Source organism: Panthera leo, chromosome C1 (genome assembly GCF_018350215.1).
Source record: "Panthera leo isolate Ple1 chromosome C1, P.leo_Ple1_pat1.1, whole genome shotgun sequence".
NCBI lineage: Eukaryota > Metazoa > Chordata > Mammalia > Carnivora > Felidae > Panthera > Panthera leo.
In genome coordinates this window covers 206,041,451-206,055,499 of record NC_056686.1, presented here as the reverse complement: position 1 = coordinate 206,055,499, position 14,049 = coordinate 206,041,451, and the positions used below count along the sequence as shown (strand labels likewise).

Below are 14,049 nucleotides of genomic sequence, written 5' to 3'. Positions count from 1 at the left end.
TGGCTTGTCAGTTACCGTCTTCCTTGCAATGCACAGATCCAGGGTGACAGACGTCTTCAGTCACTTTCCATCATCTGTAATGAATAACAGCCAAACATTGTAGCCTGGCACGTGAGCTTTCTAAATATCCATCCCAGGCCACTTCTCTGACCTTCTCGCTTTTCTCTTTTTATCCCTGACATGCTCAGTGCTCCAGCAACATGCAACAGCCTGGTATTACCCGTAACTTGTGCAGGGTTTGTGTGGCCCCCAAACAGCACGTCTCTCGAGATCATGACCCAGGACTTAGTCGTTTGATTTTTCAACACGTGTAAGCAACTCTGGGCCAGATTTTAGCAAATGTTCCAGAAACATGTCATCCAGTTCACAGTCTCAAGAAATAAGTCATTGGATTTGGAGTTTCTCTCAGTAATGCTCTCTTCCCCATTCCCCTGCTCGCTGGTTTTTATTAGGCGTTGTTGGGAGAGTTTGCTTCCATAAGATGTTTTGTTCTCTGTCCAATGGAATGAGTAGCATTTGCGGTATTGGTTGGGGTTTTATCAGATTTCTTGCAACGATTTTCACCAGCGTGAGCACTTGAAAGGTTTTTGAAAGAATTTTCTCTCCCTCCCTCCCTGTATCCTTTTGATTCTCCTTTATTCCCTTTATAAATGATGTTAGATGACCTTTAATGTTGCTTCAGAGATTCAGGTTGTTGGTAAGTATACAGAGTAAGACAGGCAGACCATTTTTCTTTCTCTTCCTCTTAGGTTTTCTCTAAGTTTGTTTTTATTTATTTACTTATTTATTTATTTTTCAATATATGAAATTTATTGTCAAATTTGTTTCCATACAACACCCAGGGCTCATCCCAAATGGTGCCCTCCTCAGTACCCATCACCCACCCTCCCCTCCCTCCCACCCCCCATCAACCCTCAGTTTGTTCTGTTTTTAAGAGTCTCTTATGCTTTGGCTCTCTCCCTCTCTGACCTCTTTTTTTTTTTCTTCCCCTCCCTCCATGGGTTTTCATTTTTTTAAAGAGAGATTTGCAAACATATAATAGCATGTTTTCAAACTTGAGATTAGTTAAATTTATGCTTTCCATTATTCAAATGAAGCCTGACATTTTGAAATCCACTGCAGACCTGGCCTTTTGTAAAGGCCTGCAGGAGTTTTTGTGAGGCCCAGGCTTCCCTAGGACCTTCTGCCCCTAATTTCTGCACTCTGGTTTTGAACTATATGTTTTCCTAGATTTACCCAACTGTGATAACGTGAATCGGGGTTAAATTTCGATCTTAGTCTTATCACGACACATTGCTTTCTTAAGACAATCTAAATCACCTTCACCAATGCTAAGCTCAGTTAAGATATAAGGAGAATCAGAATGAATTCCTATTTCTCTAACATTAATTTTTCATCCTATTGTGGCGTACCTTTAGAAGCTCTGTCTTTGCCATGGACCAAAATTTAATTCACTAAAAAATTCAATGAATCTTTTATTAAGCTAAGAGCAGCTAAGAGCAATTCAAGGCTATGTGCCCAGTAGGTGTTCAGTTCTTATTAATTAACTGTGATGAGCAAAGCCTACCAGTACTGATTCTCATTGACATCATCTCAGGAATAATCTATTTCTCTTTGGCACTCTTTTTTTCTTTGTTAATACTGAAGGTTTCCTTGAATTCTGCCCTTGATATTATCCAAGAGAAAACTTTGTACTGTGTTTCTCTTATAACAGTGGAAAATATTCCCTTCCTATGCCAGATCAATCAAACTCTCTGGCTACTAACTTATGTATTTTTTGAGCATTTTTCCATTCCAGGGAGATTTACACGGCTTAACTAGTTAATCTTTCAATCTTCCGTAAACAGCATTAACCCCAATTTACAGAGGCTACGAAGAGATGCCCCAGAGTCTTAGAGTAGATAAAGGTCTGTTTGAGGATTTAGCCACCTGCCGTATTTTCCCATTACAGACTGTGGTGTGAGTTTTTGCTGATGTGCTCAGAGGGTATGGGTGTTGCTATCCCAAAGAGGCTTGATCTTGATTTAGGAAGTTTTCTTCTAGGAGGAGGAAGGCTCTGAGTCCTGCTAGGTCCTGAGTGAGTGGTGCCCAGTCACCCCACTAACCAGACCCGTGATTTGGCTTGTGATAGATCTCTAATTTCACAGATAAGAAAATAACACTCCAAAAGGTTAACAGAAATATTTACTTTGCTAATCTCATGGGGCTGTTGTGGGGATCAAAGAGACAGTGTGATCGACAATACTTTATAAACTGTCAATTGCTATGTCGTTGTACCTTAAACTGTAATTATTATTTTATATATGGTTTTATACGTTTGCTGTATGTAATTTAAACTTTTTGTACTTACTTTAGAACAGAATTCAGTAAGAGAAGGCTCTTCTTAGACTCTATCCAAAAGTATTTAGTTAATGAAATGTCAGAAATAATCTTACGAAGTCATGTATTCTGCTCTAAGAGAAGACCCTCAAGCCAAATTAAAGCACAGGCTAAGAGATCAAGGGTGAAATTAAATTATCACTGTTTCTGCCTTCTTATAAGCTTTCTTCCAGAGTCTATATATACACAAGAAAATGTGAAAAAAAAATTCAGATGCTCACGTGTTTATAAACACAGAAACCATTTATTTTTACATAATAGATGAAATGCGGTAATTTAAGCATTGAGGGCACGTTCCTGATGTACTGGGACAGTACCTTTAAGTGGAATCACCAGTATTTGAGTAATTGGGCAGTTAGCTGAAGAAACCTGCATTTGGTCTAGGGTGCTCCGGGAGGTGTTTCCTGTTTCTGCTCTCAGATACAGTAACCCCTTGGGGTTAGGCTCAAAGAATAACCATAGAAGTAGCATTTTGGAGTTGCTGTATACAAAATCGTTGCTCATATGTGACACTCCCTACAGTTCCGATAGAACTTGTACACCTGTTTCCTTATAACCTAGAGATAGTCACTGTACATCCAAGTTGCTGCTGTGTGTGTGTGTGTGTGTGTGTGTGTGTGTGTGTGTGCATGTGTGCCTGCGCGTGTGTGTTCTCTATCGGACTTTGCGTGCCTGAGACTTTATTCCCTTCCCTTGAAACTAGATGCAGTCAGTTAACCGCCCCATAGCTGTCTGCGAGTGGGGTTTGAGACGTTCCTGAAAAACTTGCATTAGTATCTGCCAGGTTCACCTTGCAGGATCCCAGCTGCTGGTTTCTCCTAATGAGGCTCCCGTCTGTCTCCGATTCCTGTCTACGCCTGCCTTGAACTCTGAGGTTCCTCAGTTTTTGCTACTGTTACTCCTGACTTCCTGCCTCTACTGACCTCTGGTAACTGCTTGCTCCTTGTGTCTTCTTTAACCAGACATACGCAGTTTTATTTCTAAATGGGATTGCATTACGCATGGTAGTCTGCAGCTTGCTTTCTTTTCTCTCCCCTCTCCAAATGTACCTTGGAGTTCTTTCCCCATTTGTCCATGGAAATCTCTCGCATTCTTTCCAACTTCTACATGGAATTTCCACACCGTCACAACAGACAGAGAGGCAGACAGACTGTTGCGGGAGGGAGGAGGTAGAGATAGATGTATACACCCGCTTGTTGTGGATTTACCCCCTTACTGCTGTTTTCTAGTGAATGAGGAGACCAGGACCTTTGCAGGTAGTTGGAAGAGTTTTTCTGAGCTGGCCATTTATGGTCGTGATATTTACCTAATGATTTACCTCGTAGAGTCTGCAACTTCATTGACCTAAGTCCTAAATACGTGAAGCAGTTTGTTAAAACGTTGACATCTGCTTCATGTAACGTTGTAGCCCTCAGTAGGATCAGAGAATCAGTGATCTGGGAACCCATTAATTCCCAGCCTCATAGAAACAAGGCCTAAATAGTGACTGACTCATTTATCCTACAGACATGTCCTGCATCCTATGATGTGCTGGATACCGGGGATATTAAGATGACTGAGGTCTGTGCCTGAGCTCACAGTGCTGGGGGAGAGATCGATAAGTAAGCATATCCTAGTGCCCACAGATGTAAGAGAGAACACAGAGCAAGTGGTGTGAAATCTGAGTGGGGGAAAAGAGGCTTTGGTGGAATCTCTGTACCCCTGACTTTTGAGTTTGGCCTTGGAAAAGTGAGCTTCATTTTTTTTTTAATTTTTTTTTTTAACATTTATTTATTTTTGAGACAGAGAGAGACAGAGCATGAACAGGGGAGGGTCAGAGAGAGAGGGAGACACAGAATCTGAAGCAGGCTCCAGGCTCTGAGCTGTCAGCACAGAGCCCGACGTGGGGCTCGAACTCGCGGACTGCGAGATCATGACCTGAGTGTAGCCGAAGTCGGACGCTTAACCGACTGAGCCACCCAGGCGCCCCAAGTGAGCTTCATTTTGCCAGCAGCGTAAAGAAAAGGACATCTGGGGTGTATCCCAGGAATCGCTCGTATGTGCAAAGGTAAAGGCATAAAAGAACACAGTGGACCGTGGCTGTAGCACGGGGGTGATGCTGACACAGGAAGCTAGAAAGAGGGGGGCCCAGGCTAGGTGGTAAAGAGTCCCAAAAGGCATGTAGAGGAATTAAAACTTTGTTCTGGACATAAGACCTTACACAGGAGAGGAACGAGATCAGCACTTTAGCAGAGCGTTAGTCATTGTTGGCCTTGAGTGGGGACCGACGCCACCTAACAGGTCATTGCAGTGGCCTCGGTGAGAGAGGTTGCAGGCCTGAGAGAAGGCGGCGAAAGGGTAGCAGACAGAAGAGGCGAAGGGGTGTCGTTTATTTACACGATGGAATCAACAGGAACTGATGACCAGACTGAGCGGCGTGAGACCCGAGGCAGGGGGAGAAGAATGACGGGGAGGGAGAAATCAGCGGCACTGTGGAGTGAATTCGGTCAAGCCACAGATCGAATTTTCAGCTACTAAGCAAAATGGTCTGCGGGGAAGAGAATATGCTTAACTTCAGTTTGGCAGATGGTGACTTGGACTGAGGAATGTCCAGGCAGACGTGTCTCCTGAGCAGGTGAAGATATTGGACTCGCTCCAGAAGGAGATCAGGGCTACACATCCAGGTTATGGGACCCTGGATGCGAGACGCAGCCATAGAGAGTCTGTGAGGTTGTCTAGAGTATATGTATCGCAAAGAGAAGAAGCTCTCATGAAACATGCCAGTGCTGAAGAAGAAGGTGGGTCACTAGAATGTAAACGGCATGAAGCAGCGATGTTGATTTTGCTGATGTCCCAAGCCCCCCTCCAGAAATACTTCTTCACCGAATGCAAAGTAGCGGGGGAGATAAATCATCCAGCGAGTCTGCGAAGGAATCACCAGAGATGTTGGGCAAGAACAGGCCTTGAATGGTATGGCCAAGGTCAGGGAGCAAGGGAGAGATTTTTCAAGAGAGACATGTGGAGTGTTTCCAGTGCTACTGAGAGGTAAAGGAGGCGGAGGGCAGAGGGCGAGAAACTTGCAGTTAGCAGCAACCTTCCAGAGGGTGTGGAATAGGAACGGGGACGTCGGGGAGTTGAGGAAAACGTGAGAAGGAAAACCCCAGGAGAGTGCCAGCGTGGCCAATCAGGGAATTGGAAACAAGCCCTGTTGGGATCATGAGGGGCGGCTCTCTTGCCTCTGGCTTCACTTGAACCACGAAATCTATTAGGCTCTGCTTTGGTCTGTGACAGTGGTTCTCCCCCTGTGGTCCCCAGACCTCCATCATTAGCATCGCCTGGGAACCCCTCACACGTGCAGACTCTCGGGCCTTACCCAGACCCGCCAAATCCTAACGTTCAGGGTGGGGGCCCAGCAGGTGCCTTCCGTGCGGATTCAGTGCGCTCTGAAGTTTGAGAACCACTGGCTTGTGGCATAATTTTGAGAGAAATTAGCACAGGTGAGCTGACTTGCCTCTGAAGAGTGAGCTGCTGATAGTCCTGTAGCTAGGAGCCCAGACTTACGGACCAGAGAGCGGGAGGAAGGAGGCGAGGGACTCGGCTTCCGTTCGGGCAGGTGGAAATAGGAGCCATGCTGCCCGATCCCTCTCCCGAGTCTCAAATTTCTTGTTGTGACGTCAAAGAATATTATTTAAGGACATGGTCTGCTTAATAGAATGTGGTTTTACTTTTGCTAAAGCGCCTGGGATTCCCCACTTCTATTTTTCTGTCCTTAGAATACCATTTGATAGTTTTCCCTTTGGTGCGCCACCTGGGTGTGGCTGTTGGAAACGCTTGAGGCCGATACGTGTTTCCCCTGCTGCTCCTGCAAGTTCACCAACACGTTTGTTTTTGTCTGACCAGGTCTGCGAGCTGGATATTATCTTTAATTTCGAAAAGGCTTATTTCATCCTCGACGAGTTTATAATGGGTGGAGAAATTCAGGAAACGTCCAAGAAATCTGCTGTCAAGGCCATTGAAGATTCTGATATGTTACAGGAGGTCAGTACAACGGGGACAGATAACGATGGGGACGATGATGATTGTGTGTTGGCCGACACTTCTTGAGTCCTTGACGCTGTGCAGGGTGCGGTTTTTAAGCAACTTACCTGTGTTCGCTCTTAAGAGGCGAGTGAACGGAGACACAGAGAGGTTAAACAACCTGCCTGATGTCACACAGCTGGAAAGTGTGGAATAGAGAGTTGAACCCAGGAACCTGGGCTCCAGAGTCTTGGCTTTTCGTGTTTGGCTGAGCTCTTTAGTGAGGGTACCTCAATTGTCATCAAGGAACCAAAAGCTGGGTGCTATTTTTTTTTCAGACATTTAATGAGAGGTATAAAAAGACTTTCATTAAAATATCTGTGCTCCCCTGGGAAAGGAGGATAGCAGTGCATTGTCACTCCATTTGCCAGGGATATTAGAAGTTTATTATTGAAGATGGCATTTATCATTGTAATTAAAATTCCTTACACCTCCTGGCGAGGCTGCACGTGTGCTCCTATTTGCATAAGTAAATTGGGAATCCTGTGGTTTGCTTGCCAAGGTATAAATGGGCCCTGAAGCATCCATGTGGTCGTGCTCCTGACTCTGTGATATTTACATAAAATACAGTGGGTCTTTTATTTTATTTATTTTTTATTTTAGAGAGAGAGAGAGAGTGCCCATGAGTGGGGGAGAGGGGCAGAGGGGGGAAGAGAGAGAGAGAGAGAGAGAGCGAGCAAGGGAGAAGGGCACAGGGAGAGAGAGAGACTCTCAAGCAGGCTCTTTGCTCAGCACGGAGCCCGATGCGGGGCTCGATCCCACGACTCCGGGATCGTGACCTGAGGCGAAATCAAGAATCAGACGCTCGACCGACTGAGCCACCCAGACGTCCCATATGGGGCTTCTAGAAGCGGTGCAGATTTGCACCATACGTCACACCTAATAAGGGAACTTACCTACATCAGCCCCTTGACTCCTCCCAAGGACACTGATGGGGAGCACGGCACCCCACTGACCTTTGGCCTCCTAATGAGGTGATCCCACCAACCCCAGCACAGGCCACCTCTAGGTACTTCTTCCCACAGCGTCACTGGGTCTTTCCACCTGCCTGTCTCACAATGACAGGTCATGAGATTCCAGAGGATTACATGCTCTCTTTTAAAAAATGGCGTTAAAGCCATTCTTCCTGCTGTTCAAGAAATAAGAGACTGGCTTAATAAAACAGCATCAGGCATGGTCTCCCAGCAACTTTTCTGGCACCTCGCTGAGCTGATGACTTATTCCAGCCCATCCTGGGGGAAGCAGAGCTCAGGTGAATGGACTCTGAGGGAGACACCTGTTGGAGTAGGTGCCCGGAAGCATCCGCGTGTGCCTTTGAGGAGACTGGTTCATCTCCCTCTGGAGGTGTCCTCACCGCAAGAAATGCATTTAAACCTTCTGAGGTTTGCTTGGCTCTCTCCAAACGCCAAAGGAAGGGAATTTCTCAAGGTGCTTGAGAAATCAGGGGTTTGGAAATTCCACAGGACAACCTTTCTTAAAATATGCCAAGGGTTATTTATAACCCTATCCTCAGGGCCCTTACTGGGGAGTCTACTTACGGGAGAAAGAGACTTTTTAGCGGGGTCTTGGGCACTAATTGCAGCTTTCTGAACTGGGGCCAGGACACAATCTGGGTTATTTTGAATTCCTGCTCTGGAAGAAATACAGGGTTTTAAAGAGCTGGGAGTACATCTGATGCTGCTAGTTCCACAGAAATCTGGGAAGCAGGTATTTCAAGTAAGAGCCCTTCCACAATTAAACGCTAACTGGTAGTTCGCGTTCTTGCTGATCGAGCGGAAGGTCTTGATGGGCAGGGCTCACGGGCCCCTCCGTTTAGCCTCTGTGTCCCCATGGTGACCAGGAAATGTCATGACTGCCCTCTAAATCTCTCTGGGTAAACTAACAGCACCTGCCAAATAGAGACAACGTTATCAGCATTCTCTTGGGCTCCGGGTACTTCAGCTAAGTCAGTGAACGTTTGGGGAGCTGGCTGAAAAATGGGCTGTGTATATCCGGTCAGAAAAGTGTAGAATGACTAGGCACAAGCCATGTAATTACAGAAAGAAAAAAAAAATACTGCTTCCTTTTTTTCCCTGTCCTTTGGACCTAAGCACATATTTTAGCTACTAAAGGTTAAGGGAGGCCTTTGTAACATTGCTTTCGCTTTTAGCCCCTAGAACTTTCCCTGACCCCTAATTAATAAAGGTTTCTTAGAATAAAAAGGCCATCCTCGCATATTTATTAGTAAGAAGACACAGAGTCTTAAATTTGCAAATGCTCAAAGATTATTCTGAGTGTCCTGGGGCTTGGTGTTAGTGATATGGATTAAAAAAGAACAGATTAGGGGAGCTGGGTGGCTCAGTCGGTTAATGTCCAACTTCGGCTTGGGTCACGATCTCACGGTCCGTGAGTTCGAGCCCCGCGTCGGGCTCTGTGCTGACAGCTCAGAGCCTGGAGCCTGCTTCGGATTCTGTGTCTCCCTCACTCTGCCCCTCCCCTGCTCATTCTCTGTTTCTCCCTCTCTCAAAAATAAATAAACATTAAAAAAAATTTTTTTAATAAAAAAATGCAAAGAACAGTTTAATTGGTTGGGGGTGACTTTTGGAGGTATCTTATTTTGTGGGTGACAACCCGTGGACAGTGGCTTGAAGTGATAAGAAAACAAACTGAAAGAGGAAGGTAGTTAGCTTATTACCTGCAGGGGTTGCAATTCCTGGCATCACCAGTGGGGGCGACGGACAGAAGAGGTTTCCCCACAAAATGAGGAGCCCGAGTCAAAATGGTGTCTCATTGGCTCAAGCGAGAGGATACCTTGCCTGTGTATGCGTGGAGGCATGAGAATGGCATAGGTGCATCCCCACATTGTCGTCACCCTGAAAAGCACAACCCACGTTGGGGTACCTCGGTGGCTCAGTCAGTTAAGTGTCCTACTTCCGATCTTGGCTCAGGTCATGATCCCAGGATCCTTGGGCTCCACACCGAGCATGAAGCCTGCTTGGGATCCTCTCTCCCTCTCTGCCCCTCCTCTGCATGCTCTCTCTCTCTCTCTCTCTAAAACAACAACAACAACAATGACGAAAACAAAACCCACAACCCATGTTAACTGCTAAGCAAAGCCATAAAGCAGTAAAAAGTTACAGTATGTACAGTGCGAAATCCACAAGAAACTCGGTGGTGCAAGAAGGGGTCCTGAGGGACAGATCCTGGTCCTCTTGTGAAACACAGAGCTCTTTAAGGTTGTGCCAGCCTTGAGTGTCCTTTCCAACCTTGAAAGCAGGAAGCTCAAGAAAATACCAACCTTGTACGCTATTGATTCATGTAACTTGAGTGACAGCATGGCCCAGAAAGGGCAGTCAGTGTCGTCTGTAGCCGACTGAGGTAGCCAGTGGTGGGAGGTGGTGCCAATAGCTAGAAGCCGGCAAAGTGACAATTCCAGAGGCTTTTGCTGGCCCAAGCCCCTTCCGAGGCTGCAGGCTCATGTGGTGGAATTTATAAAGGTAAGATACCGTAGCCGCAAAGCGCATGTAGCCATACAGTGAATACATTATAGAAGCATGTCAGACACTTAATGAATGAAAACCTTAGGCTATGGTTCTGGATTTTGGGATACTTGTCCTTTAAAAACGCATAATCTGTTACTGCCTTCCTCATTCTAAATCAACTTCATACCCAATTTTGTATTTGCAACTTTGTATTCCTTTTCAAATGGTATAAACTCTAGGTGCTAGAAAACAGGCGTGGGCCCCTGGCCAGTGTGATAGCCCTGCTAAGTTTGAAGACACCGGCAGCAATTGTAAGAGGAGATGCAGACAGGGCAGAGGGCTGGGGGTGTGGGCTTCTCTTGGCCAGTGCTCATCTGGAGGCGTAAGAGCTTTATAAGAAAGTGTGGGTGACCGAGCGCAAGTGTTTCAGCATAGGAGCCCTGGAATTCTAAACAGAGCTGGTGAAAACCCGTTGGAACGCCTGATTTCCAACCTTGGTTCCCTCTGAGTGATATTGCTTAGCCATGGCCTTGCCGTTTGGCCCATGCGGATCGATTGTCTTCCCGGCCAGGTGCAAGTGAATTATGCACCCTGAGGTTCAAGGTTAAGTACAGTTTGATCACTGCTGATGGAGCTGACTGGGGCTTACACGAAAGAGGCAGGGGCGTTTCCCCAAGGCTGCCCCCTTGAACTTTGTATTGATTCGACACAGGAGCCACTGTGTTACACAAATATATAAGTCTACAATAGAAGAGAATGCAAGAGACGACCCATTTATCTTGCATGGTAAAGGGCTTGCCCATCACGGTATATTTCAACTCTACCTGTAATTGTGAATCTGGCCGAACGTTTCTTAAAAAGTACCGGCAAAAAATTATGGCCTTCTGGCATGTTAACAAACTTGCTAACTGGTGAGGAGGATGAAGGAAGTTCGCATACTTTGGAGGAAAGCCTTTTCAAAATACATGGAAGAAATCCTTAAGAATCCTAGTTTGTGTGTGCTTTTTATATCTTGCCAACAAGCGTAGAAAGATGCTTTGCACGGTATCCGTAGCAATTCTGATGTTACAGAAATACAGTCGAGATTTCTCTACTACGTGTGCCTAGAGGTGGGTGCTCATGATCATTTAGGCACGTTTATCCGAAGTCAACAGTGGCATATTGGCAGCTGTTGCTTTAGAATTTCTCTTATCGGACATTCTTTTTGGGATCAAGCGTAGCTTTTTCCGTGGAAAGTTATTAAGTTCCAGCCACATGGATGTGTATGCACGTTACGCTCAAACTTTGAACCGCCGTTCTTGATCAGAATGCAAAGATTGATGTCCATCCCCGTTTAGATAACTTCTGTTCAATAACCACAAACAATAAGGAAGTAAAAGAATGACAAAGGTTTCACATTCTGCTAAAGGCTGTCGAAGGGGCTCTTGTTCTAATTTCTCGTTCTCTTTCAGACGATGGAAGAATATATGAGCAAGCCTACATTTTAACCGCACGTCTACTTGAAGACTCCCGAGTCCCCCACGCTGTGAGCCTGTAAATTAGCAGAACCTGCCGTCCAGTTCCTTGACGAACTTCTGGCAGCATGCCAAAAATAACCTAAAAGGGATCCTTCGTTAACTAGCAATTAACTTGTTTCACATAACATATTTATCGTTATTACATATCTGTATTATGCTGTACGTAACTACTTATTGTGGCTCTGGATGTTCAAGCAACTGCTTTATGACTCAGTAGACTGGGTATGTGTCTACAGTGCTTTAATTCCATGTGATATTTTTAAGCTAATTTAAGTAAAGGTGTTGCAATATGTTTATTGTTGCATTCCATTCTCTACTGACAGCTGAATAATAACCCATGGTTTTGAACATGAAATACATGTTGTATTATGAATAATTCTTTTCTAAATGTTCAACTTTTTAAATTGTATAATAATTCAAAATTATGTTAATAGTTCAGAGTTCATACATAATGCTAGACATTTTTTTTTTTTTTTGGATACACTTAGTAAAATGTAAATTTCAGTCCAGATACAATGTATCTGATTTTAATGTCCTGCATTCTTTATTTTTTCAGGGTTGGAATTAAGGAAAATAACCAAAGATAGTAAGGGACTTAAGTGGTTTTGATATCATGGAAGCTGCTATCTAGTCGAGATTTTCATTTTACCTTTTAATTGAATATAAAGGGCATTCCATTATAAGGTTATATTTTCCTATAAACTCTCTGTATTTATTAAGGATTTGAGACTTCTGGAGATACAGTGTCTATGACTTCCCTTATTATAACAATAGTATAATAAAGATGAATAAAAGTAGCAGTAATTATTATAACTACTACTATTTTAATAATTTTAAGGTTCCAAGCACTTAGCTGCTTGAGAGATTTTGCTTCAAACATGTTTTAATGTGTATCTACTATGTTTGATGACTGATTGTTTATTAGACTTACTTATTATAACAGCCTATATAGTAGATGCCCTTCCTCCTTTCTTACTTCCTCATGCCCCGAATTAAATATTTGCTGCTGATCATTATTATTCTCAATATGTTGCATTCCTGATTTGCCGGAATGAAAGTTCTCTGTAACCAGGTAGTAAACGTGATCAGACATTACAGGGAAATAGCTCGTAACACTCTGTCTTGATGCCCCACCTCTGATGTCCTACGTGTGCATTTTCCATGTTCATTTTGAGGTCTGGTATCATTCGGGTTGGAGTGGTTAGGGATCCCTCATGCTTCTCCTAAGAGAGCAGTGTGCTTGCTGTTGTATTCTTTCTCTAGAAGATCCTATATGGTGGACCTTTAGAGAACATGAAGGAAAAATGCCCTCTCTGATTCGTCTTGCCAGATATATTTAAGGAAAAATAAGACACGAACAGAAGAAAAACTTGGCCAATTCCTCAATAGAGCCGTTACTAAAAAGAAGGAACTCAGATTAGTATACGAAGGAATTACTGGGCTTTTAATATCTATTTACTCAGGCTAATCCTGTGATTACGATGATGGCATTGGATTGAAGTTTAACTGCCATTTTTGATCACTCTGTTTATTTGATGTCTTCCGATTTGTGTTGTCAATATGGTGGAACTCTTTTATTTTTAAAAAGGTTTGTGGGGCCCCTGGGTGGCTCAGTCGGTGACGCGTCCGTCTTCGGCTCAGGTCATGATCTCACGGTTTGTGAGTTCAAGCCCTTCATTGGGCTCTTGTGCTCGGAGCCTGGAGCCTCCTTCTGATTCTGTGTCTCCCTCTCCTTTTCTGCCCCTCCCCAGCTTGTGCTCTCTCTCTCTCTCTCTCTCTCTCTCTCTCAAAAATAAACATTAAAAAAAAAATAAAAAGTTCTGCAAAGGTAGACTTTATGTAAGTCATTGTGTTTTCCTGGTTCTTTTGAAGTTTTCGGCCATTTTTGGGTGAAGGTATTTATTCATGTACTCTTTCAAATGGGCTAATCCCACGTTAGACATTATCAAGCTGTATACTGGGCTTTCAGACTCCGTGTCGGTGTCTCACATAGAAAACGAGCGTAATGATGGAGCACGCCGGGTGAATATGAGGTATTTGGGGGACATTTTATGTGGGTCTCGGTGAAAGCGATCATTATATTTTCTTTATATTATACAATTATAATAGAACTACCAAGTGAACGATAATAAATACTAAATTTGTATAAAACTTCCAAATAAAATGTTTTTACATTTTTTAACGAGGAATTTGAGTGTGTGTTTTACGAATAGAATTGGTTTTTGATCAAATTTTATGCTAGAAGTTTCTACCCCTAATTCCTGGTGATAGTCCCTTCAATGTGATCTCTGTGGTTTCTTGGCACTTACCGTCAGGAAGCAGCTTTGCAAGCAGGTGAGAGCAAATGGAGAGAAGAGTCTGAACTGCTTTGCTTCGACCGACTTCTCATCATTCACCCACATTTTGGTAATCTGATCTCTTGGCGTGTAGTCAATGATGCATTCTTTAAGTCTAGTAATTTCTTTCATGAGCAAACGTTAAGTTGGGACAAAGTAAGGGAATTTTTAATTCATTCAAACTTTTTTTTTTTTTTTTTTTTTTTTTTTTTTTTGCCAAATCAAGTCTCCTAAAGCAATGCAAATCCTTTTCATCAAACACACAGATGTTGTTCTACTAGGCCTAATCATACCTCCTTA

General features: G+C 43.9%; 1 protein-coding gene across 1 annotated transcript in view; it reads left to right on the top strand.

Moving 5' to 3' along the window:
- Positions 1-12,990, top strand: part of AP1S3 (adaptor related protein complex 1 subunit sigma 3) — a 58,721-nt gene extending 45,731 nt beyond the window's left edge. Inside the window, exons 4-5 of the mRNA XM_042950302.1 lie at positions 6,259-6,396; positions 11,348-12,990. Of these exons, the coding sequence (XP_042806236.1) occupies positions 6,259-6,396; positions 11,348-11,383 (174 nt within the window). The 3' untranslated portion in view covers positions 11,384-12,990. The remainder of the gene's footprint in view (positions 1-6,258; positions 6,397-11,347) is intronic.
- Positions 12,991-14,049: the final 1,059 nt, after the last annotated feature.